At 37.9% G+C, this 26,333-nt stretch overlaps 1 protein-coding gene across 7 annotated transcripts in view; it reads left to right on the top strand.

The window, feature by feature from the left end:
- CENPK (centromere protein K) overlaps positions 1-26,333 on the top strand; it is a 45,033-nt gene that overhangs the window by 1,637 nt on the left and 17,063 nt on the right. For 2 of the 7 annotated variants that reach the window (XM_003776606.4, XM_054556417.2), the window contains exons 2-6: positions 16-117; positions 6,348-6,497; positions 8,780-8,836; positions 9,693-9,765; positions 18,458-18,504. In XM_003776606.4, coding sequence (XP_003776654.1) covers positions 6,387-6,497; positions 8,780-8,836; positions 9,693-9,765; positions 18,458-18,504 — 288 coding nt within the window. In that variant the 5' untranslated portion in view covers positions 16-117; positions 6,348-6,386. Of the gene's footprint in view, positions 1-15; positions 386-6,347; positions 6,498-8,779; positions 8,837-9,692; positions 9,766-18,457; positions 18,505-26,333 lie in introns of all 7 variants that reach the window. The other 5 variants (XM_009240752.4, XM_009240753.4, XM_002815603.6 and 2 more) reach the window with 4 other exon arrangements.

Here is a 26,333-nt window from a genome sequence, read left to right as displayed (position 1 = left end):
ATTTATTTCTCACAGGTCTAGAGGCTGGAGATTCAAGATCTGGGTGCCATCATTTTCTGGTTCTGTTGATGACCCTCTTCCAGGTTACATACAGCTCACATCTTGCATCCTCAAGTGGTAGAGAGCAAACTCTTAAATGTTTCTATATGTTTTTATTCTACTGCCACATTAAATCGCCAAGCCAGATAATTTGTTGAATATTTATCCCTCACCCTCTGCCCCACCACATGTGCAGAGTTTTGCATTACTTTTGCATATTGATAATGTATTTTAGTGGTCAGTAAAGAAATATTTATGTTTGACTTTTTTGCTTAAAAATATTCTAAAATTCATGATGACTGACTTTGGCTTTGTGAACTTGAACTATATCTTATGGGTATAGCAGGTGAGATGTTCAGCCTTCTACTAGTTGACATTCAAATTGTTAATAGCTAACACTGATAAAGCTCTTTATATGCTAGCTACAGTGCTTATATTATATATATGTATATATACTCATTTAATTGCCATAACCCTAGGGAGTATTTAATATTATCTTCATTTTATAGGAAAGGAAGCTGAGGCATAGAAAGTTTAAGTGACTTGCCCAAGTCTCATAGCTTTTAAGTATCAAAACAGATTTAAACCTATATAGTCTGGTTGCAGAGTTCATACCTTTAAAGTTTTTTTTTCTCTAAGTAATGTGCCAGTAAACATAATTGTGTAGACTTATGCAGACGTATCTATCTTTAGGATTATTCCTAAGAATAGAACTCTGGGTCACAAGAAATGCATGTAAAATTTTGATGGATATTATCATACAAAGTGGTTGTTCCACCAACAGTGCAAGCCTCTTATTTCACATGCTTGCCAGTATTTTCTCTTACCAATTTTACATTATTGCTATTCTGAATGAAAATTAATGCTTGTTTAATTTGGATTTTCATAAATTATATATGAGCTTATGAATGTACTTTTTCTATATTTAAAAGGTTTTTGTTTTTTCTTTGAATTCCTCATTTGTGTTCTTTGCCCGTTTCTATTGAATTGTTTTTGTTGTTTACCTTTTTATTGTAAAAATGCAGACACAAAATAAACGTAAAGTTTACTAATTATTATGAGGTGAACACCCTTACCATCATGCTAGTCAAGAAATAAAACTTTAATAATTACCTCAGAAATCTCTCCATTTGGCCAATCCCAGCCACAACCCTTTTCCCCCTTCCGCTCTTCCTCCAAAGTAATTGGTAACCTGACTTTTTTGGTAATCTTTTTTTAAATTTTTTTTAATGGTGAGTTGTTTGGTTTCTTCTTATGAATTTGTAGGCACTTGTTGTGTATTAAGGAAATTAGGTCTTGGGTTGCCATATATATTACAAGTATTTCTCCTAGGTTTGGGGGTTTTAAATTTTAACTTTGTTGATGAGATATTTGTCCATGCAGAATTAAAAAAAAAATTTGATGTAAAGATTTTACTTAGTTTTGCTTAGAAAGGTGTTTCCTAATCTAAGCTTTTAAAAGTTTCTGTGTTTTCATCCTATTTTTTATGATTTCTATTTTGGGTTTTTTGAGGGAGTGAGGAGTGACGTAAAGATTCAGGTATGAATTTAGACTTATTTTTTTCTCTGCAAATACTATTCAGTTTGTGAAAAAAAAATGAGGAAGATTTATATGGACCAAAATATACATTTAAAAAACAGTATTATATATAAAATATATATCTATTTGGATTTTTTTTTCTCCTTGATTTGCATTGTCATCTCTGTCATGTGTCATGTGTCCATATGTATGTGAATATAGAAAGTCAAGAAAGGCTTTGTATTGTGTTCCATTGCTCAATTTGCCTATTTATGTGCCAATTCTACATTGCCATAATAGTGTAGGGTATGTCCTCCCATCTTATTTTTCATGAGGAACTTAGGCTAGTTTTGGCCCTTTGTACTTCCATGTAAATTTTAGAATTTGCTTGTCAAGTCCCATAAAGAGAAACAAAAACTTTCAGGATTTTGGTTAAGATTCAGTAGCTCAACTTGGGGGAGAATTAACGTCTTTACAATGTAGGTCTTTCAGTCCATGAATATGACATATCTTTCCATTTATTTAGGTCTGCCTTAGAACTTCTCTGTTAATAAGTTATTGATTAAGCAGTATAAAATGCAGAAGTTCCATATGAATAAAGATATTGAGGAGGGGTATTCTGATTTGCATTTGATGTGGGATAGACATCCTCATCATTCTTTAATGCACTGTCTACCTCCTTAAAATTGCCCAGTTTTGAATCTTATGCCTCCAGACTCTAATCCCCTTCCATTGTTTGCAGGAATCATCTAGCAAGATTGTTTTACTCACCCTCATTCCTTGAAGATTTTTAGTTCCTGGCTCACTGTTGCCCTTTGCATTGCTACTATCATAATTCTTAGTGATTTTAATATCCTTATAGATGATCCAATAACTTGGCCTCTCTTTTTCTTGACCTTCTTTCCCCTAGTGACTATGTTCTCTCTCTTGTCTTAGCTGCTTTTATTCCTATGGCCATTCTTTCACTTTGTCCCTGTCTGTACCTGTGGTGCTACACTGTAGAAGAAAACATACAACCATGCTCTGGTTTTACTTTAAACTCATGATACTAATCTCAGGTGAGCCTGTAATGCTACTACTGAATAATCCTGTAACTTTATCTGCTCCCTTTTTTTATATATCTGTTTTATACATCTCTTTTCCTGTGCTCTTAAACTTGCAGTACTTTCTTCCCATCCTTTCATAGCTGATTACCATAGTTACCATTTTACTGAGAAAAGAGAAACAATCCACATAGAATTTCTACAAGTTCCTAGCAACACGTCTACTTACCTACCTGCATCTACACTCTTGATATTCTGATGACCCTCCCATTAAAATGGATGAACTGCATGTCCATTTATCTTAAGCCAACCCCTCTACTTATGTACTAGATCCCATTCTTTCTTCTCCCCTTTCTCTCTTGTATTAGCAACATTTCCTTCTTTTACTGTACCGTATAAAGATGCTATATTTTCTCCCATCTTTAAAAAAGAAAAGGTCTCTTTTAATCCTATATCTCCCTCCAGCTACTAACCGTATTTCTCTCTTGTGCTTTAAAGAAAAAAAAATGTGTGTGTGTGTGTGTGTTTTCTTTCTGTTTGTTTTGTTTGTTTGTTTTTGGTATGGTCTTACGGTCTTGCTTTGTTACCCAGGGTGGAGTGCGGTTGTGTGATCATGGCTCACTGCAGCCTCAGTCTCCTGGGTTCACCGGGCTCAAGTGATCCTCCCACCTCAGCTCCTGAATAGCTTGGAATACAGGCATGTGCTGCCATGCCTGGCTAGAGAAAAAGTTCTTGAAAATGTTTCATATACTTAATATTTTTAATTCCTTGCCTTCCATTCTTTCTTGAATCCACTCCAATCAGATTTTTATTCTTGCCATTCTTCTAAAACTACTCCTATAAAGGTTATCTGTGGCCTTCATTTTTGTATGTTTCCTCCAATAAAATTGTTGTGATAAATTACCCCAGAATGTAGAGGTGTAAAACAACTATTTATTACACTCATGGGTTTTGTGCATTAGAAATTCAGACAAGACACAGCAGGAGCAGCTTCTCTGTTCCACAGTATCTGGAGCCTTGGCTAGAAGATCAAAGCCTAGGGGCTTAATTGTCAGAAATGATCATGTGTATGTCTGGCAGTTGATACTAGCATTTGTCTGGGAACCTCAGTTCCTTTCCACGTGGACTTTATGTTGATCTCTTCCTTTTGTGCTACTTTGGGCTTTCTCATAACATGGTGCCTGGGTTGCAAGGGTGAGTGTTCCAAGAAAGAGAAAGCCAGAAGTTAGGTATATTGCCTTTTATGACTTAGTCTTGAAAGTCATGTGGTGTCATTTTCATTGTATTCTCTTTATAAAGACAGCCACAAAGTCACACTCAGTTTCAGGGGGAGAGGAAAAAGACTCTGTCTCTTGATGGGGAATGCAACCTGAAATATTGCTGTGACTATTTTTAGAAAAAACAGTTTGCTCCTAAATAAATTTAGTAATAAATATTACTAAATAAATTGTCAATTCTCTGTAATTTACTTGACCTGTCTCCAGTGTTTGACAGTTATCATTCCTTCCTTGAATACATTCTTGGATTTCAGGGTATCATGCTCTTGATTTTCCTCTTAACTTACTGAGTGCTCCTTCTCAGACTATTCAGTTGGTTCTTACCTCAATAGCTCCTGGCCTGAAGATCTTCTCATTTCTAGCTGCACACTCTTCCTTTTCTTATTTCACCCATCCTCACAACTGTAAGTACAGTCATGTGTCACTTAACAGCGGGGATATGTGTTGAGAAATGCATTGTTAGATGATTTCATCATGTGAGCACAAACCTAGATGGTATAACCTACTACATACCTAGGCTGAATACTGTAGGTAATTGTAACAGAATGGTATTTTTGTATTTAAACATTTCTAAACATAGAAATGGTACAGTAAAAAAAATGGTATGAAAGATAAAAAGTGGAACACCTGTCTAGGGCTTTTACCATGAATGTAGCTTATAGGACTAGAAGTTGGTCTAGATGAGTCAGTGAGTTGTGAGAAGATGTGAAGGCCTAGGACATTACTGTACCCTACTGTAGACTTTGTAAATACTGTACACGTAGGCTATACTAAATTTATTCTTTTAATTATTCAATAATAAATTAACCTTAGCTTGCTGTAAGTTTTTTGCTTTATCTTTTTAATTTTTTAACATTTCAACTCTTTCGTAAAAACAGCTTAAAACATAAACATGTTGTATAACTGTGCAACAATATTTTCTTTCTGTTTTTATTTTCTAATTTAGAGACAGAGTTTGTCTCTGTCACCCAGGCTGAAATGCAGTGGTGTGATCATAGCTTACTATAACCTTGAACTCCTGGACTCAAGCGATCTTCCTGCCCCTGCCTCCTGAGCAGCTAGGGCTACAGAACTGGGCCACCTCACCCAGCTAATTTTTAAATTTTTTTTGTAGAGATAGGGGTCTCACTTTGTTGCCAGGCTGTTCTGGAACTCCTGAACTCAAGTGATCCTACGACCTTGGCCTCCCAAAGTGTGATTACAGGTGTGAGTCACTGCACCTGGCATATTTTATGTCTTTTTTTCTAGCTAACTTATTTATTTTTATTTTTTACTTTTTAAATTTCTTTGTTGAGAACGAAGACGCAAACACATTAGCCTAGGCCTAAGGCAAAGTCAGGATCATCAAGACATCGGTAGGCAATAGGAATTTTTCAGCTCCATTGGAACCACTGTTATATGTGCAGTCTGTGATTGACCAAAATGTCATTATGTAGTGTGTAACTCTTACCTGTGTGATGATGGCTGTCAAATTCATGTTGCTAGCTCAAAACTTTGCTTTCAACTGCAGACATGTATATCTAATTGCTTAATCAGCAGCTCCAATAATTGACACCTCAAATGTAGCATATCCTAAACTGAGTTTTTAATCAGCACTTCTCCCATGTTTGCCCAATCTGTTTCTTTTGCCATCTTTCTCACCTCAGTAACTGGCAACGTAATAATTCACTTCTCTCTGACAGTCCATATACATGCTGTTAAGAAATTCTGTTGGCTCCATCTTGAAAATATATCCAGAATGGGACATTCTGTGCTGCTCCTATCAATATTATCCTGGTCTACATCTTGCTTGGGTCATTGCAGTGGCTTTCTAATTGGTTTTCCTGCCTCTGTCTTTACTGCCTGTAGTTAACCAGAGTTGTATTGTTAAAATGTAATTCAAATGATTCATTCCTCTGTTTAAAACTAATTGCTTATCATCTCAAAGTCCTTAAAATAGCCTACCAAACCCACATGATCTCATCACTATTGTCTCTCTGACCTCATATTCTACTCTGTCTTACTTAATCTGCTGTAATCACACCAGCTCCTTCACTGCTGTGGAAACATGGCAGTCATATTCCTGCATCAAGGCCTTTGCACTTGCAGTTCCCTCTGCCTGGACCCTCTGCCCCTGTTCATCCCTGACCTCATTTCTTTATCTTCTTCATGTCTTCTTACTCAGTTGTCAATTTCTCAGTAACCTTATATGATCACCTTATTTAAAATTATATTGTCCTTGCCCTAGCATTCCCTATGTTTCTTCCTTGTCTTTTCTCCATGGCACTTATAAATCATTTGATATACTACAGTATATATATGTTTTACTTTTTATTTTATTGTCTGTTTTCCTTACTTAGAATAAGGTTCACGGTAGGAGGGATTTTTGTCTATTTTGTTCATTGCTATATTCTTACCCCCTGGATGAGTATCTGGCAGGTAATAAGTGTTCAACCAATACTGCTGAATGCATAAATATTTTTTGCTTTAGTTTTTCTTATAAGGCTAAAAATTCACAAAGCATATATCAATGAATCAGCAAGATCTAGATCCGGATAGTACTACAGATGTGGGAGATGTTACAAATACTGAAGAAGAACTTATTAGAGAATGTGAAGAAATGTGGAAAGATATGGAAGAAGTAAGTATCAAAAGATAGAAGTGATAGTTAATATAAGATTTAAATCAACTTCAATAATAAATAGACTCAGGAAAGAAATGATTGTGCTAGTTTCCAAAAGCCATTATGTATGATAAATATTTATATAGCTTTTAGACCTATAAGCATTCATTCAAGAAACTTTACACTAGATGAGCTATAAAAAGAAAAATTTTGGCAGTCCGTGCTCCCAAGGAGATTACCATCTTATGGAAACAACAGCCATTATATTATGTTGTAGTACAATATTAGAGGTATTGTAGAAGTACAAAGACTATACTTAGGAGGAGTGCTAAACCCAGGTGAAGGGGTCAAGGATAGCTTTCTAAAAGAGGTAATTGCTGGGCCAGGTGTGGTGGCTCACGCCTGTAATCCCAGCACTTTGGGAGGCCGAGGCTGGGGGATCATGAGGTCAAGAGATTGAGACCATCCTGGCCGACATGGTGAAACCCCGTCTCTACTAAAAATACACAAATTAGCTGGGCATGGTGGTGTGCATCTGTAGTCTCAGCTACTCGGGTGGCTGAGACAGGCTGAGAAAGGAGAATCGCTTGAACCTGGGAGGCGGACATTGCAGTGAGCCGAGATAGTGCCACTGCACTCCAGCCTGGTGACAGCAGAGTGAGACTCCATCTCAAAAAAAAAAAAAAAAAAAAGTAATTACTGGTTTTACTGGTTTCATTTCTAAAGGATAATTAGTAGTTAGCCAGTAAAAGTAGAAGAGGTATACAAAGCATAAAGAAGAAAATGTGTAAAAGCTGAGAGAGTTGACAGAACATTAAATAGAATATTATGGATAATGTAAATTAGGAGAAGGACTTCTGGGGTAAGACTGGGGAAGTAATCAGGGGCCAGAGCTTAAAGGATTTTGTTGAGTGTGTACTATGGGGAGCCACTAAAAGATTTTAAGTATGGAAGTGACATGATCAGATATGCAGTTTGGGAAAATTACTCTGGTGTTTTTGAAGAAAATAGAATGCAGAAGAGTAAGACTACAGATAGAAAGCATTTAGGAAGCTCTAGTAATAGTCCTGGTAAAAAGTAAGGAAGCCCTAAGTATTGTCATTGCAAATAGAAGAGTGGATTCAAAGATAAGTAGGTAGGATTAGAAGTTAATTTATGTACAATGGGAGGGATATATGGTTAGTTTCAGGTTCCTGGTTTGGGCCGTTGGGTGGTTGATGGGATTGTTTCCCCAAATAGAGAATATAGAAGTGGGAAGAACACATAATTACGAGTGAAAACATAAATTAATTTAGAAAATGTTGTTTGAAATACATATACTTTTTCTAAGTTGGTGAGATAGAACTGCCTTTGGTACACTAGAGTATGTTGGTGAAAATTTGTTCTACTTAAAGCAAGGTTGTCCAACCCGTGGCCCAGGATGGCTTTGAATGCAGCCCGACACAAACTTTCTTAAAGCATTATGGATTTCTTTTTTTTTTTTTTTTTTTAGCTGATCAGCTATTGTTAATGTATTTTATGTGTGGCCCAAGATAATTCTTCTTCCAGTGCAGTTCAGGGAAGCCAAAAGATAGGGCACAGATATTTTTAGCATCCTATTCTTCCCAGTAAAGTTTCAGAATTGGTCAAATTAGTGAGGTTTTTCTCTTTTCTTACAATTACTTTTAATGTAAATACTTGGTACTTTATATTATTAATGTATTTTCAGAATAATTTTTATAATCCCCCCACCTTTTTATTTTTTGCTTCAGGTATTTTTTCAGTATAGAAGTTTGGATTTTAAAATGACTTAAAATTTGTATAGAGAAATGCTGCACTACAAATGAGCAGAAATAGAATTTACTCATATTTTTATCTCATATAATCATCATGAACAGTTTTGGACTTTTATAATGGCAAAGAAACAATGTCTCCTGAAGGCTTTATTTATTTTCTTAGGATTTCTTAGGATCTTAACTATCTGCTTACTTGTTATTTTTCTATAGTGCTTTCCCTCTTATTTTTTTATCTCCCACATTCCAATTATCTGACTTATAATTCATTCTAGCTATTAGTTTTTGGGGTTTTTTTTTTTTTTTTCTCTTCATTCTAGTGTCTCTTTTTACTTGTGATGTATTCACCTTGGTACTTGTTTGGCTGCCTTAATTGTCTTACATAGTGAGGAACTTCAACAAACTCTTCTCCATCAGATGTTTGTGCTTTAGAAGAGTGTTGTATTGGCCTGGTACAAAAGGGGAGGGGAAGGGAATTTTCTGTGAATTATCATGTGTAACTTGCCCTTTTTTACTTTTTAAATCAAGTGTCAGAATAAATTATCACTTATTGGAACTGAAACACTCACCGATTCAAATGCTCAGGTATGAATCTTCTTTTTCTTCCTAAAAAATACAAGGTAAGTGGAATTCATTGTATTTTGGAAAATAAATATATGTGTCTATATTTTTCTCAAGTTTAATAGCTTTGTTAATACCTGTATGCTTAATCATTTGGAAAACTTCTTACTCTTCCTGCTTTAAGAGTTGGAAGAATATTCTAAAAACTTTCTAGAACAAGCTATTATAAATAAGAGAGTATTTTCTTTATTATTTGTCTTTTAGCAACTATACATGTATTTAACAACTGAGTAAATTGCTTGTTAGTTGCTATTACGCTGCCTTGTTAAAATTAGAACAAAGACCAGCCTGGCCTACATGGCAAAACCCCGTCGCTACCAAAGTACAAAAAAATTAGCTGGTCTTGGTGATGTGGTCATATGATCCCAGCTACTCAGGAGGCTGAGGCATGAGAATCACTTGAACCCAGTAGAGGGAGGCTGCAGTGAGCTGAGATTGCACCATTACACTCCAGCCTGGGCGAAAGAGCAAGACTGTCTCAAAAAAAAAAAAAAAAAAGAACAAAGACTGCTAACTTTGTGTTAGGTATAATAGTCACAGATATTTTACTATCTGTCGAATCTGAATTGATTTTACTCTTGGCCTAAAAAAAGGACTGACATATTCATTATAATAATCAGAATTATGGAATTGCTGTAGGAATAGATCAGTGGATCAGTGAAACAGATTAAGAATTAAAATAAAGTTGCCTCTTGAGCAGCGTGAGAGTTAGGGATGCCAACCCCCTGCAAAGTATTAAAGTATTAAGAATGTTTATGTTTTCATCTATGAATAGCTATGAATAGTCCACAGAAAATGACTTTGTTTTCTTCTTTTGTAGCTATCATTATTAATTATGCAAGTAAAATGTTTAACTGCTGAACTCAGTCAATGGCAGAAAAAAACACCTGAAAGTAAGATTCTTATTTTAAATTTGAATTTTTTGTAAACCTATTAATGGCAAATTAATTTAATAATTGTAAGAAAAATTACAAGATCCATTTGGCCTTTTTGAAATTGCCCAAATGAAGCCACTTATTTTTTTTCTGTGAATTATTTTGTACTTCTTTTATTATTATTGATAAACATCTTACATTAGATCATAATAAGCTTGATTATGGAGATGTTATTATAGCTATTATGTTATCCTCAGAGACACTGCCTTATGCTCACTAGAAATGGTAAATTGTTCCTTTTTTTTTTTTTTTTTTTTTGAGACAGGGTCTCATCGTGTTGCCCAGGCTGGAGTACAGTGGCACAATCATGGCTCACTGCAGCCCCGATCTCCCAGGTTCAAGTGATCCTCCTACCTCAGCTTCCTGAGTAGCTAGGACTACAAGTGTGTGCCACCATGCCTGGTTAGTGGTTAGTTTTTGTATTTTTTTGAGGAGACAGGGTTTCACCATGTTACCTAGGCTGGTCTTGAACTCCTGGGCTCAAGGGATCCTCCTGCCTTGGCCTCTCAAAGTGCCAGGATTACAGGCGTGCCAGGGATTTATTTCTTAATGAATGAAATTTACCTGGTGGAAGAGAAAATTTATAAAGTTAATTTTAGATACTTACACAAAAGGGCCACGTAGTTTGTATGATGTCTTCTGTCTTGTCCAGCTGGTGCCAACTATATTTTTGTCTTCAGTTAGGAAGTAGAAGACAGCATAAAAATTTATAATTGTGATACTCCACTAGTACATCTTTTTTTTTTTTTAATTATGAGAGCTTAAGTTTCTCTATGCAATATATGTCTGTACAGGCACATCTCATTTTATTGTGCTTCACTTTATTGCACTTTGCAGATACTCTATGTTTAACAAATTCAGTTTGTGGCGAGCCTGTGTCACATTTTGGTAATCTCACAGTATTTTAGACTTTTAAGTTATTATTACATCTGGTTGGGGGATCTGTGATCAGTGGTCTTTGATCTTACTATTTTAATTGTTTTGAGGAACCACAAGTTGCACCTGTATAAGACAGTAAACTTAACCAATAAATGTTGTGTGTATTTTGACTGCTCTACTGACCAGTTGTTCCCCCATCTCTCTCCCTCTCCTTGGCCCTCCCTTTTCCTTAAAACACAAGAATTTTGAAATTAGGCCAATTAATAACCCTCCAATTGTTTCTAAGTTTTTAAGTGAAAAGAAGAGTTGCACATTGATAACTTTAAATTAAAAGCTAGAAATGATTAAGTTTCATGAGGAAGGCATGTCAGAAGCCAAGAAAGGCCAAAAGCTAGGCCTCTGGCACCAGTTAGCCAAGTTGTGAATGGAAAGGAACCTTTTTTTTTTTTTTTTTTTTTTTTTTGAGATGGAGTCTCGCTCTGTTGCACTGCAGTCAGGCTGGAGTGCAGTGGTGTGATCTCGACTCAGTGCAATCTCTACCTCCTGGGTTCAAGCGATTCTTCTGCGTCAGCATCCCAACTAGCTGGGATTGCAGGCGCGTGCTACCACACCCAGCTAATTTTTGTATTTTTTTATTAGAGACAGGTTTCACCATGTTGGCCAGGATGGTCTTGATCTCCTAACCTCGTGGTCCACCTGCCTCAGTCTCCCAAAGTGCGGGAAAAAATTTTAAAGGAAATTAAAAGTGTTGCTCTAGTGAACACACAAATTATGAGAAAGCAGAACAGCCTTATTGCTGTTACAGAGAAAGTTTTACTAGTCTACTTAGATGATCAAACCAGCCATCATTCCCTAAGCCAAAGCGTAATCCACAACAAAGCCCTAGCTCTTTTCAATTCTACAAAGGCTGAGAGAGATGAGGAAGCTGCAGAAGAAAAGTGTGAAGCTAGCAGAGGTTGGTTCATATGGTTTAAGGAAAGAAGCCATCTCCATAACATAAAAATGCAAGGGGAAGCAGCAAGTACTGAGGCAGAAGCAGCAACAAGTTATCCAGAAGATGTAGCTAAGATACTTGAAGGTGGCTATGCTAAACAGCAAATTTTCAATGTAGACAGAACAGCCCTCTATTGGAAGAAGATGCCATCTAGGACTCTTATAGTTAGAGAGGAGAAGTTGATGCCTAGCTCCAAAGCTTCAAAAGGACAGGTTGACTCTCTTGATAAGGACTAGTGCAGCTGGTGACCCTGAGTTAAAACCAACACTCATTTATCATTCCAGCAATCCTAGGGCCTTTAAGAATTATACCAAATCTACTCTGCCTATGCATTGTAAATGGAACAGTAAAGCCTGGATGACAGTACACCTGTTTATAGCATGGTTTACTGAATAGTTTAAGCCCACTGTTGAGACCTACCACTCAGGAAAAAAAAGAAAGATTCCTTTCAAAATATTCCTGCCCCCCATCTCTTCACTCAAGAGCTCTGATGGTGATGTACAAGGAATTTAATGTCCTCATGTCTGTTGATGCAACATCTGTTCTGCAGCCCGGGGACCAAGAAGCCACCTCAACTGAAGTCTTATTATTTAAGAAATACACTTTGTAAGGCTATAGCTGTCATAAGTCCTCTGATGGTCTGGGCCAAAGTACATTGAAACCTTCTGGAAAGTATTCACCATTCTAGATGCCATTAAGAACATGCGTGATTTATGGAAGGAGGTCAAAATAACAACATTAACAGGAGTGTGCAAGAGGTTGGTTCTAACCCTCATGGATGACTCTGAGGGGTTCAAGTAACTACAAATGTGGTAGAAGTATCTAACTAGAATTAGAAGTGGAGTCTGAAAATGTGGCTGAATGACTGCAATCTCATGATAAAACTTGAACAGATGAGGAGTTGCTTCCCATGGATGAGCAAAAAAAGTGGTTTCTTGAGATGGAATCTACTCCCAGTGAAGATGCTTTGAACACGGTTGAAATGACAACAAAAGATTTAGAATATTACATAAACTTTGTTGGTAAGGCAGTGTCAGGGTTTGAGAGGAGTGACTAATTTTGAAAGAAGTTCTGCTGTGGGTAAAATGCTGTCAAACAGCATCTCATGCCACTGAGAAATGTTTTTGTGAAACGGAGAGTCAATCAATGTGGCAAACTTCATTGTTGTCTTATTTTAAGAAACGGCCACAGCCACCCCAACCTTCAGCAGTCACTAACCTGATCAGTCATCAGCCATTAACACTGAGATAAGGCCTTCCACCAGCAAAAAATTACAACTCACCGAAGGCTCAGATTAGGCATCTCAGTTAGCATTTTTTGCAATAAGGTTTTTTTAAAATAAGGTATGTACATTTTTAGAAATAATGCTAATGCATAATTTAATAGACTACAGTATAATGTAAACAACTTTTATATGTACTGGGAAAACAAAAAATTTGTGTGACTTGTTTTGTTGTGATATTTGCTTTAGTGTGGTGGTCTAGAACCAAACTTGGACTATCTCCAAAGTATCCCTGCATATGATATTCTGTTTGGATTGTACCCTCTTTTTCTATATGTCTTCCTGCTTCTTCTCCCACTCTGTTTTCTTTCCTTTAATTGTTCTCCACCCCATGCTTCCCTTCATAGTCTTCTTTGTGGGCTTATCATTCTCTTTCCCAATTACTGAAATTCCCCAGGCCCGGCACCGTGGCTCATGCCTGTAATCCCAGCACTTTGGGAGGCTGAGGCAGGTGGATCATGAGGTCAGGAGATCGAGACTATCCTGGCTAACACGGTAAAACCCCGTCTCTACTAAAAATATAAAACAATTAGCCAGGTGTTGTGGTGGGTGCCTGTAGTCCCAGCTACTTGGGATGCTGAGGCAGGAGAATGGCATGAACCCAGGAGGCAAGGCTTGCAGTGAGCCGAGATCGTGCCACTGCACTCCTGCCTGGGCAACTGGGCGAGACTCCATTTCAGAAAAAAAAAAAAAAGAAAGAAATTCCCCCCCAAGGAGCAATCTTCAGCTGTTTTCTCCTCATTCTCTTCCTATACAATTTTTCCATATTCTTGCTTTAATGACTGTCTTCATGCCAATGTCAGCCATTTTTCCACATCGTTATTACTACCTGTTAGTCATTAATTTGAGCATTTCTAATAGGTGTGTAGTATTACAATTGTGATTTTAATTTGTCTTCAACCGTATGTCTTATTGCCTTTTCAGTAGTACAGTTAGCATCTCAAAAACTGCTCATACTCAAAAAAAAAATTTTTTTTTTTTTTTTTGAGACAGTCTTACTCTGTCGCCCAGGCTGGAGTGCAGTGGTGCAATCTCGGCTCACTGCAAGCTCTGTCTTCCACGTTCAAGCAGTTCTTGTGCCTCAGCCTCCCGAGTAGCTGGGATTACAGGTGCCTGCCACCACGCCTGGCTAATTTTTGTATTTGTAGTAGAGACGGGGTTTTGCCATGTTGGCCAGGCTGATCTCGAACTCCTGACCTCAGGTGATCGTCGTGCGTCAGCCTTCCAAAGTGTTGGGATTACAGGTATGAGCCACCACGCCCAGCCTCAAATATTAAAATGTTCAAGTTCTCCAGAGGACCCTATAAGCTATACCAGCATTGTATCTTCTGCTCCTGTTTTTATGTGTTATATCTGTAATAATAACTTCCACATGTTCATATTCTCCAGAGGACCCTATATACTATACCAGCATTATATCTTCTTCTGTTTTTATGTGTTTATATCTATAATAATAACTTCCATATTAGTATACTAGAGCTATCATAACAAACTACTATGGACTAGGTGGCTTAAACAACAGAAATTAATTTTCTCACAATTCTGGAAGATACAAGTTAAAGATCAAGGTGTCAATAAGATTGGTTTCTTCTGAGGCCTTTCCCCTTGGCTTGCAGATGTCCATCTTCTTCCTGTGTCTTCACATGGTCTTCCTTCTGTGTCCTGATCTCCTCCTCTTATAAGGACACCAGTCTTATTGGATTAGGGCCAACTCTAATAACCTAATTTTAACTTAATTATCTCTTGAAATACCCAATTCCAAATACAGCCATATTCAAAGGTATTGGGGATTAGGATTTCAACATAGGAATTTGGGGGTGGGGACACATCAACCAATAACAACTTACAAATCTATATATTTAAACCAGACTTCTCTGCAATATCAGACTCAAGTATCTTTGTACCTCCTAGGCATCTTTTCCAAAATATTTCATAGACACCTCAGATTCATGAACTGACCTTTTCTGTTTCCTCACTCATTGAATGGAGCATATTTGATCAGCTCCCAATTTAAGAGTCCTCCTAGATTCTTCCTTTTTCATTTTGCACATATAGCATGTTTGTTAAAATTAGAACAGCTGGGTGTGGTGGCTCACGTCTGTAATCCCAGCACTTTGGGAGGCCAGGGCTGGTGGATCGCCTGAGGTGGGGGGGAGAATAGAACAAAAACATTAGAACTAGAACATATAGCTAGTTACTAAATATTGAGTCCTACTGTTACAGATTTACTTCGGGTTTTCATCACCAGTCCATTAGATTATTATAACAGACTTTTTAATCTCTTGACCACAATGGGTTTCCCCCACCCTGGCAATGATAGAAGTTTTCAAACTTAAAAGTTAAAAAATACATATATAGAGAGTTAACTGTAGTAAACTCAGAGACCAGATTCTACAGTTATCAACATTTTCTCAATCTTGTTTTAGGCTTTTTTGGAGTGGCTTTATATAACATACATTTATTATCTCACAATTTCTGTAGTTCAGGGGTCTGAGGACATTTATTATTTCCCAGTTTCTGCAGATAGGAGTCTGGACACAGCTTAACTGGGTCCTCTGCTTAGGGATTTCGTGGCTGTAATGATAGATTCTCCTCAAAGGCTGGAGGAGGGATCCATTTCCAAGCTTACTGAAGTTGTTGGCAGAATTTATTTCCTTGTGACTGTAGGATTTATGGTAGCTTTAGTCTATGTTTTTGTTCTTTCTATTGTTCTTCCTTCCTGATCTTCTAAAATTCCTTTTATTGTTTCAGTTTCAAGAACTTCCTTGAGCCGTTCTTTTAGAGTTGGTCTGCTGGCAACAAATTTTCTTAAGTTTTTCTTTATCTGAGAATTTCTTGATTTCTCTTTCATTCCTGAAGGATATTTTCACTGGATATGCAATTCAAGGTTGTTTTCTTTTAGCACTTAAAAATGTCGTGCCACTTACCTCTGTCTCCCTTGGTACTGATGAGAAATGTGCTGTCATTCTGATGAGCTTTGCTTTATAGAGAAGGCTTTGTGTGTGTGTGTGTGTGTGTGTGTGGCTGCTTTGAGGACTTTTTATTTGTCTTCAGCTTTTAGAAGAATAATTATGTTGTATCTTAGCCTGGATTTCTTTGGCTTTATCTTACTTAGGAGTCACTCAGATTCCTGAATATGTAGATTTATGTCTTTTGCAGAATTTATTTAAGAACTTTTTAGCTATCATTTGATGTATTTTTTCAGCAACTCCCCCCACCTTCTTTCTCCTTTCCTGGAATTCCAGTAACATGAACGTTAGACCTTTTGTTACGGTTACCCAAGTCCCTCAGGTTTTGTTTAGTTTAAAGAAAATTTTTTAATTGTGGTAAAATATAAAATTTACAATTTTAACCATTTTTAAGTGTATGGTTCACAGTAGTGTTAAGTACATTCACATTTTTGTGCAATGTATCTTCAGGACTTTTTCATCTTGCAAATCTGAAACTCTATACACATTAAACAACAACTCTCCTTTTCCATCATCCCCCAGCCCTGGCAACCTCAATTCTACTTTCTATTAATTTGATTAGTTTAGATACCTCATATAATGGAATCATATAGTATTTGTGTTTTTGTGGGTGACTTATTTTACTTAGTGTAATGTCCTCAAAGTTCTTCCATGTTGTAGCACATGTTAGAATTTCCTTCCTTTTTTAAGGCTGAATAGTATTTCATTGTATGTATATACCACAGTTTGCTTACCCATTCATCTGTCAACGGAAACTTCGGTTGCTTTCATAATTTCATTACTGTGAATGTGAGTGCTGCTATGAACGTGGATGTGCAGTTATCTCTTTGAGGCCCTGCTTTCAATTCTTTTGGATGTCTACCAGAAATAAAATTAGTAGATCATATGATAGTTCTATTTTAAGTTTTTTGAGGAACCACCTATACTATTTTCCATAATAGTTGCACCATATTACAATCCCACCAACAGTGCACATGGTTTCAGTTTCTCAACATCCTTGTTAACACTTGTTACTTTCTGTTTTTTTGATGATACCTGTCTGCTATGGCCTAAATATATCCCCCAAAATTCATGTTAAAACTTAATCACCAGTATGATAGTGTTAAAAAGTGAGGTATTTAGGATGTGATTAGTGAGCTTCTTATAGAGGTTGAAGGTAGTATCTAGTCTTTTTTTCCCCTTTTGCCTTCCACTATGTGAGGACACAGCAAGAAGACACCATCTTGGAAGCAGAGAGCAAACCCTTCCCAGACACTGAATATTCTAATACAAACCTATCTATGAAGCACATGTAGAAAGTTCTTCCCTGTTAGAAGGCTTTCTAGAATAGCAGATACCTTTGAAAGTTTTCAGTAGCCTACCATTTGAGAAGTTTCAAATAGCACTTCATTAGGAAAGGAAAATTTCTAGCAGAAGGATTGAACGCATTAAAATTTGCTATGCAGAATTACACATTTGTTTCTACTCATCAGGCTGGCAAAAATTTTAGAAGAGTTTGTAATATTTCTTGCTGTTTTTTCTTCATAGCTCATGGGAATGTCTTTAGAAAGGAAGCTGACATTCTCTATTCAGATTCAAAGTACACATTTCATTCTCCGAAATTTCATTTCTGAGAATCTGTTCTATAGAAATGAGAGCACCAGTACATAAAAACGTGTATAAAAGTCTGCTTACTGCATCCTTGTTTGTTATGGCTAGAAACTAGACACAAAGTTAATCTAAAATCAAAGTGTTCAATCAAGAGGGCAATCACTCAGTATATTATGGTATATTCATTTTGGAATATCATGCAGCCATTAAAAGTTATGAATTAGACCTATATAGGTCTAGGTTTCCCTGGGGGTTTTATTGAGTGAAAGAAAGTAAGATGAATATAATATATATGACCCCATTCTTGTAAAACCAATGATGATAAAAATAACCCTTTTAAGTGTATGTAAATGTATGTTACATATGTGTACATAGGATATATGACTACAGGGAAAGTATTTGAGGAACACACTATAGATTATTAGCTTTGCTTTTGAGGGTTTGAAGAACAAAAGAAGAAAAGAAAAAGACACTAAACAGTACATAAATAGGATCAAATTTATCTAAAATTATATATAGTTGGCTATACGTGCAAAGATGTTAAAAATAAATAAAATGAAAAAGTTGTGTATTGTCAAGGCAGGTGGATCACTTGAGGTCAGGAGTTCAAGACTGGCTTGGCCAACATGGTGAAACCCTATCTCTACTAAACACACAAAAATTAGCCGGGCATGTTGGTGGATGCCTGTAATCCCAGCTACTCAGGAGGCTGAAGCATGAGAATTGTTTGAACCAGGGAGGTGGAGGTTGCAGTGAGCCAAATAGCGCCATTGCACTGCAGCCTGGGTGACAAGAGGGAAACTCTGCCTTGTGGGGGAGAAAAAGTTGTATAAATGGAGATGGAAAGAATTATCTTAGAAAACCACAAAATTAAATTCTTGATTTTTGAGAATTAACTAAATATATGTGTAACTTTGTTTTGTTTTGTTTTTGTAGCAATTCCCTTGACTGAAGACGTTCTCATAACATTAGGAAAAGAAGAGGTAAGCCACTCAATGAATTTGTAGTGACCCCAAATAATTTCTAACTAGATCTATTTTAGATAAGTTCATGGCATAAGAAATAGGATGAAACCACTCTAAAACCATATTAAATTTTCTGCTTTTATTTATATTTTATTGAACATAATATTTGATTTTTTTTTTTTTTTTTTTTGGAAACAGAGTCTCGCTCTGTTGCCCAGTCTGGAATGCAGTGGCACAATCCTGGATCACTGTAACCTCCGCCTCCCAGGGTCAGGCGATTCTTCTGCCTCAGCCTCCCAAGTAGCTAGGATTACAGGCATGCACCACCATGCCCGGCTAATTTTTGTATTTTTAGTAGAGATGGGGTTTCACCATGCTAGCCAGGCTGGTCTTGAACTCCTGACTTCGTGATCTGCCCGCCTCAGCCTCCCAAAGTGCTGGGATTACAGGCGTGAGCCACCACACCTGGCCTAAAGATTTGAATTTTGAACTCGATTTTTGCATCAGAACTATTACTGAAGTTAGTGGTTATGTGTAAACCTTAATCTCATATCTAGTTTTTAGTTAATTAAACTTCATAATAAAAGCAAAATATTAAACATCGCTTAATGACCCCATACATACATCTCTCCTTCTGCTGTGGACTAAATATTTGTGTCTCCCAAAATCCATACCTTGAAATTTATTCCCCAGTGTGATGATATTAGGAGGTGAGACCTTTGGGAGGTGATTAGGTGCTGAGTGTAGGGCCTTCATAAATGAAATTAATGCCCTTATAAATGTCTGAAGAGACCAGTGTCCTCCCCTTCCATCTTGTGAGGACACAACTAGAAGGTACTGTCTATGAAGAGGTGGGCCCTCAGTAGACATTGAATCTTGGACTTCCTAGCTGCCAGAATTGTGAGAAATAAATTTTTATAAGCTCTCCAGTCTGTAGTATTTTATTATAGGAGACTGAATGGACTATGACAGAAAGTTGGTACTGAGAAGTGGAGGTGGTACTATATAACAAATACCAAAAAATTTGGAAGCACCTTTGAAACTGGGTGGATCAGTAGTAGCTGGAAGAATTTTGGAATGTGTGCAAAGGCCTACATTGCTGTGAGCGGACCTTTAAAGGCGATTCTGGTGGGAACTGAGGTTATAAGAGAGCTATAGAGAAAGCCTCAGTTTTCTTAGATAATACCGGAATAGTCCTGAAAAGAATGTTGATAGAAATATGTACAGTAATGGCCATTTTGATAGGTCTCACCTGGAAAGAAAGAACATGTGTCTAAGGATAGAGAGGAAAAAAATCAAAGTGTTTTTCCTAGTCTCCCTCACCACTCAATACAACGTAGCACCTCTGGTTACCAAAATGTGTGGGGAATTCTCACCAGCAACCAATTCTTTGGCAGATTTTGCAGATGATGATTCTCTCCTACCCACCAGTTGGGTGTCCTCTTAATTCACTTCAGTTCTGACACAATCTACTTGGAGGTAGCATCAGATCCCACAGGTTGAGCGCTCAGTCCCACATGCCTGACCCCAGTTTCAGATACCAGTTGCCAGTAATAGATTGTCGCCTGTATTCTGACTGGCTATAAATCAGGGGTTTCCATGATCCCCTCCTCCTCAGGTTTGATTAATTTGCCAGAGCAGCTCACAGAACTGAGAGAGAAACTTACTTTCATTTACTCAGGTGTCATAAGAGATATTGCAAAGGATACATGGCTGGGCATGGTGGCTCACACCTGTAATCCCAGCACTTTGGGAATCTGAAGAGGATGGATCACTTGAGTCTAAGTGTTCAAGACCTGCCTGGGCAATATGGCAAAAGCCCGTCCCTACAAAAAAAAATACAAAAACCTTCTGTGTGTGGTGGTGTGTGCCTTTAGTCCCAGATACTTGGAAGGCTGAGGTGGGAGGATTGCTTGAGCCTGGGAGGTTGAGGCTGCAGTGAGCCATGTTCGCGTCACTGCCTTCCAGCCTGGGCAACAGAGTGAAACCCTGTCTCAAAAAAAAAAAAAAAGATACAGTTGAACAGCCAAATGGAAAAGATGTGTAGGGCAAGTCATGGTGGAAGGGACATGGAGCTTCCATGCCATCTCTGGACATGGTACTCTCCGGAAACTTGCCTCTGTTCAGCTATCTAGAAGCTCCCCAAACCCAGTTCTTTTGGGGTTTTATGGAAGTTTCATTATGTAGGTACGATTGATTAAGTCATTTGCCATTGATGACCAGCTTAACTCTCAGTTCTTCTTCCCTCCCCAGAGTTTTGAGGGGTGGTGCTGAAAGTCCTAACGCTCTAGTCAGGTTTTGGTCTTTGTTTATGACCAGCCCCCATCCTGATGTTACTGAGGGGCTCCCAGCCATCAGTCAACTCATGCATATGAAAAGATACCACAATAGGGATAAAGACCAAATATATATTTTACAATATCACAATGTTATTGCACAGTGGAGTAAATATCATTCTTATTATAAAGAGGCAGAGAGCTGAATTGCATGCCTGCCCTAGTGTTTTGTGAAAGATAGAACTTATAGGAATGAAGTTGAATCTTTGAAGAAATATTTAAGAAAAGTGTTGAAGGTATGGCTTGGCTTCTCTTGACTGTATAGTAAAATGTGGGAAGCTAAAAATGACTTAAATTGCTAATAAAAAATGAAGCTGAATTTAAATGTTTGAAAAATTGTCAGCCTATCCCTACTGTAAAGAATGAGAAAGGCTGTTTGGCAAAGAACTTAAAGAGTGTGGCCAAATGACCATCTGATAAGGAGATTAGTCAGCCATCTCAACTGAAGCCAGGTGCTGTTGTTCAAGACAATGGAAGAAGGCAATGTAAGGGCTACAGGAGTCTGTGGGACCTTGGGCCATACTGCCTAGCATGAACTCATTCTCTGCTTCCTATACTTAGACTGTGTTCATCAGTTGCCCCAGGTGCAGCTTCAGTGTGTCTAGGTGTGGCAGAGGCAGCAGTGGTCACCCTTCTGCAGGGTCATATCTCCTCCAGGGTGCAGAAAGCGCAAGCCAGGGGTAATGGCTGGTTCCACCTGGGTTTTAAAGGAAGGAGCCTCCTGGCAGAGCCTTGAGCTTATGACCTCAGTCCAGGAGAGCCATGGTGCCCAGGCACAGCGATACTGTGAGTGAAGCACAGACAGAGAGCTGCTGGAGGGCCATTTTGCCAAGCTGTGGGAACAAGGATGCTCAGAGCTGTGGGTCCCCAAACCCCTGCTCAGCAAAGCTGCAGGGGCAGAGCCACCTTCACCCTAGTGGGCCTTGAAGACAGCATTGAACCAAAGATTATTCTTGGGCCTTAAGATTTAATGTTTACCCTATTGTGTTGGGAGTTAATTGGGACATGTTACCCCTTCTTTCCTATTTCTTTCTTTTGGAATAGGAATGTCTCTCCTATGTCCCTCCCACCATTGTATTTTTGAAGCCCATAACATGTTTGATTTCGCAAGTTCACAGTTGATCAATTTGCTTCAAAATCTATTGTACTGGGAATTTTATTCATTTAATTTAAATCATACTTAGATGAGATGTTAGACTTCAAACCTTTGAGTTGTTGGTAGAATAAGTTAAGACTTTTGTGGCTGCTGGGATGGAATGAATGTATTTTTGCATGTGAGGAAGACATGAATTTTTGAGTTTTAAATATGAATGTCCAGACAAGGATCGTAGACACTTTCTCAAAACTAAATGTCAATAATGTCATGTTTTTAAAGTGTCAGTTCATAAGGTTAAAACATAGAAGAGAAGATGGAAGCAAACAAAAATTTTTACAAGTTGTAGAGCATGGAAAGAGGTAAGTATGTGCCTAGAGACAGAAATCATGATGAAGAGTTTGCCCCCACAAAATTGAAGAAAGTCTTGGGATTTGAAGGAACCTGTTACTGCAAAACTCAGAGTTCAAGTGTGGAGCTAAAATCAAGCTTTAAAATTCTTTAAATCAGAATATAGATGGTTAAATCTTCTTAGCTTACCGTTGCTAACTTCTTACCTATATATCTGAAAACTGGAAGTATATGATATGGAGACATTAAACTAGTGAGGCTCTTGACTCAGGGATACCAGGTTGGGTGGTTAATGGGGTGGTGTGCAGGTCAAAAGTCAGAAAGATCAAGTTAACATTTTTATTCTGCATGGTGTACTGCTAGTTCCCTCCATCGCTCTGTCTGCAGAGGTCCCTAGTGTTTTATGAAAGATAAAACTTATGAGGAATGAAGTTGAATCTTTCGCTGAGAAAATATTTAAATGAAGTGTTGAAGGTATGGCTTGGCTTCTCTTGAATGTGTAGTAAAAGTGAGAAGAGAAAAATGACTTAAAGAAATTGCTAATCAAAAAAGAACATAGCCTTAGACAGGATATAAAATATTTTGAAAAGAAAATATTTCTAAGTAATAATATATGGAGTCCCCAGTGAAAAAGCAGGGTGGCCACACATCATAAAGCCTTATTCATAAACATAGCATTCATAGTAAGTTTTTGAGTTTTAAATAGGAATGTCCAGACAAGGATCATACACATCTGTGAAATGTCTCCAAGTTGAAAGACAGAAGTTCAAAACAACTGAACAAAGAGGAGTCTCAAGGAGAGACAATTCAGGGAACCAACGAGAATTTAAAGAAATAATACCGTCCACAGGATAAGAAAAAATTTTGATCCCACAAAATAACAATGCCATTTTTTAAAAAAGGACCACTTTGCACCGTCTAGGATGGCTATAATCAAAGAACAGACAATAACATGGGTTGATAAAGAAGTGCAAAAATTGGAATAGCAATACATTGCTAGTGGCAATGTAAAATGGTATACTATTTTAGAAAGCAGTGTGGAAATTTCTCAAAAGGTAAAAGAGTTAACTGTCGCAGCAGTTTCATTCCTGGATATATACCCAGGAGGAATGAAAACATATGTATCCACACGAAAAGTTACACATGAATGTTCATAGCATAATTTTTCTTACAGGCAAAAAGGGAAAACAACCTCAAATATCCATCAATTGATGAATGAATAAAATGCAGTATATCCTAACAGTGGCACATTATTGGACAATAAAAAGAAATGAAGTACAGATACATGCTAAGATATGGATGTACCTTGAAAACATGCTAAATGAAAAAAGCCAGCCACAAAAAACTGCTGTCTTAGTCTGTTTTCTTCTGCTATTGCAGAGCATCACAGACTGGATAATTTATTTTTAAAAAGTTTATTCACCGGCTGGGCATGGTGGCTCACACCTGTAATCCCAGCACTTTGGGAAGCCGAGGTGGGCAGATCACGAGGTCAGGAGAGACCATCCTGGCTAGCATGGTGAAACCCCGTCTCTACTAAAATACAAAAAAATTAGCCGGGCGTGGTGGCGGGTTCCTGTAGTCCCAGCTACTTGGGAGGCTGAGGCAGGAGAATGGCGTGAACCCGGGAGGCGGACCTTGCAGTGAGCCGAGATCGTGCCACTGGACTCCAGCCTGGATGACAGCGAGACTCTGTCTCAAAAAAAAAAAAAAAAAAAAAAAGCAAGCAAGTTTATTCACCTATAGCTGAAAAAGTTTATTTAAAAAGTTTGTTCATACATAGTTGCAGGGAGAATTGAGCACATCTATGCAGCTCTACTAGGAAAGAACTCCTGTAAGCTTCTCCCTTGTGCCTTTTTCTTTGTCTGTATTAATGTTTCCTCTCACTTTAACTCCAACAGAACAAAGTTCCAACTTTTTTTAACTGCAGAACTTAAAAAGGTTGAGAATCTAAGAGCATGGTGCTGTTCTTGGTGAGGGAGGGCCATCTTACTGTATTATAGCACAGCAAAAGGATAGAAGGTGGAAGTGAATACAAGAGACAGGAAAAGGCGGGGCTGAACTCCCATGACAACTAACCTACTCCGGCAATTATGGCATTAATCACTTCATGAGGGTGGCACGACCCAATTGCTTCCCAAAGACCCTACCTCTTAACACTGCCACAATGGCAACCAAGTTTCTATAGTCATAGAAATGTAAATAATGGGTCAGGAATGGGAAAAAAGGACAACTGGAATAATAGAAGAAATAAAGCTGAAATGGAATTATGAAATTTTACTGTTATAAGTTGCAGAATATTAAAAAATCGAAGGCAAGAAATAATAAAATAATACATGGACATTTTCTCAGAATAAAAGATAATTGTTCTCCCCCCCACCCCTATATATATATGTTTTTTTTCTTTGAAACAGGTTATTACTCTATTGCCCTGGTTGGAGTGTAGTAAGATTATAGCTGTCTCATCTCAAACTGCTGGGGTCAAATGATCTTCCTGCCTTAGCTTCCCAAGTAGCTAGGAGTACAGGTGTGTGCCACCATGCCTGGCTAATTTTTTTATTTTTTATTTTTGGTTTCTTGTAGAGATGGGGTCTCACTATGTTGTTAAGGCTGGTGTTGAATTCCTGGTCTCAAGCACCTTGGCCTCCCAAAGTGCTGAGATTACAGGCGTGAGCCACTGTGCTTGGCTAAGATAATGATTCTTTACATTGAAAAAGATCCACCAGATTTCCAACACAATGAATTTAGAATGACCCATGGTAGATGATCCAGCAAAATTTTTCCCTTTCGTAGCAACTCTTAGCAACCCCAAACTAGCAACTGTAGCTTAGAGTGGCCAAAATCCAAACTTGATACAGTGCCAGCATCTGTCCCAAAAACTTTCATTTTAGCTATTTTTCATTACAGTTAAAAATAAAAAGGGGATTGTATATTTAGCTTGTTTCTCATTTTACATTTTGTTGTATATTCAGTGAGCCAGCTCTACAGGAGCTGGTTCTATTATTGTATATTTTACTGGTAACTTCTACCTACAGTAACTTATCGCAGTGCAACTGTTGTTGTTTTATACCATCGGTGACTCAGTAACCATCTGGCATCAAACTTTACCCACCCTGTAATCCTTCCTTTTCTCAAACAGTGCTTTCCTCATGTTTCAGCTAGCAGGAGTTATAGGAAATCTCATTTGTAATGCTAGTTGTGCCAGAGATTTCTCTAAGACTACCCTCAGGTGCAATGATTTGTGGGATAGACTCACTGGACTCAGAAGAACTGCTGTTTTCTTGGTTGCAGCGTATTAAAGTGAGAGAGAACATTACAATGAACAAAGGAAAAGGCACATGGGATAAGCTTACAGGAGTTCTTTCCCAGTAGAGTTGTGTGGATGCGCTTGATTCTCCCTGCAACTATGTGTGACGTGGCAAGTTGGCAGCCAAGGAATCTCACTTGAGCCTTGTTTAGGGTTTTTATTGGGAGTCAGTCAGGTTTGCATGCAGTGCTTGTGTAACTGACCTTAACTATGTATACTCCATCCGCCTAGAGTAAAAATGCATTTAACACAAATCACATAGTTAGCATAAACTCTCTAATCAAGCTGGTGCCATGTCACCCAAGGCTGTAGACATAGAAAAATGCTCATCAAGCAGAGTATTCCAAGGGCTCAGAGCTTATTTTCAGGGAACTGACCAAGGGCAGTTCTGAAGACAGGCTTTAGTAGTGTCCAAGGTTTTTGCAGTCTAGGTCTGCTGAGTTAACTTTTTCCTGCACAATTGTCTTTTCATCTCCCTCCCTCTCTTCCTCCCTTCTATCCTTGACAGGGTTTTGTTCTGTCACTCAGGCTGCACTGCAGTGGCATCATCTCAGTTCATTGTAACCTTGACCTCAGGCTCAAGGGATTCTTCTACCTCAGCCTCCTGAGTAGCTGGGACTATGGGTGTGCACCACCATGTCTGGCTAAGTTTTGTATTTTTTTGTAGAGATGGGATTTGCAATGTTGCCCAGGCTTGTCTGCACTCTTGGGCTCAAGTGATCTGCCTGCTTCAGCCTCCCAAAGTGCTGGAACTACAGGC

Source organism: Pongo abelii, chromosome 4, assembly GCF_028885655.2.
Source record: "Pongo abelii isolate AG06213 chromosome 4, NHGRI_mPonAbe1-v2.0_pri, whole genome shotgun sequence".
Taxonomy (NCBI): Eukaryota; Metazoa; Chordata; class Mammalia; order Primates; family Hominidae; genus Pongo; species Pongo abelii.
Note: the sequence above shows the minus strand (reverse complement) of the source record. Positions and strands in the feature narration are given on the sequence as shown.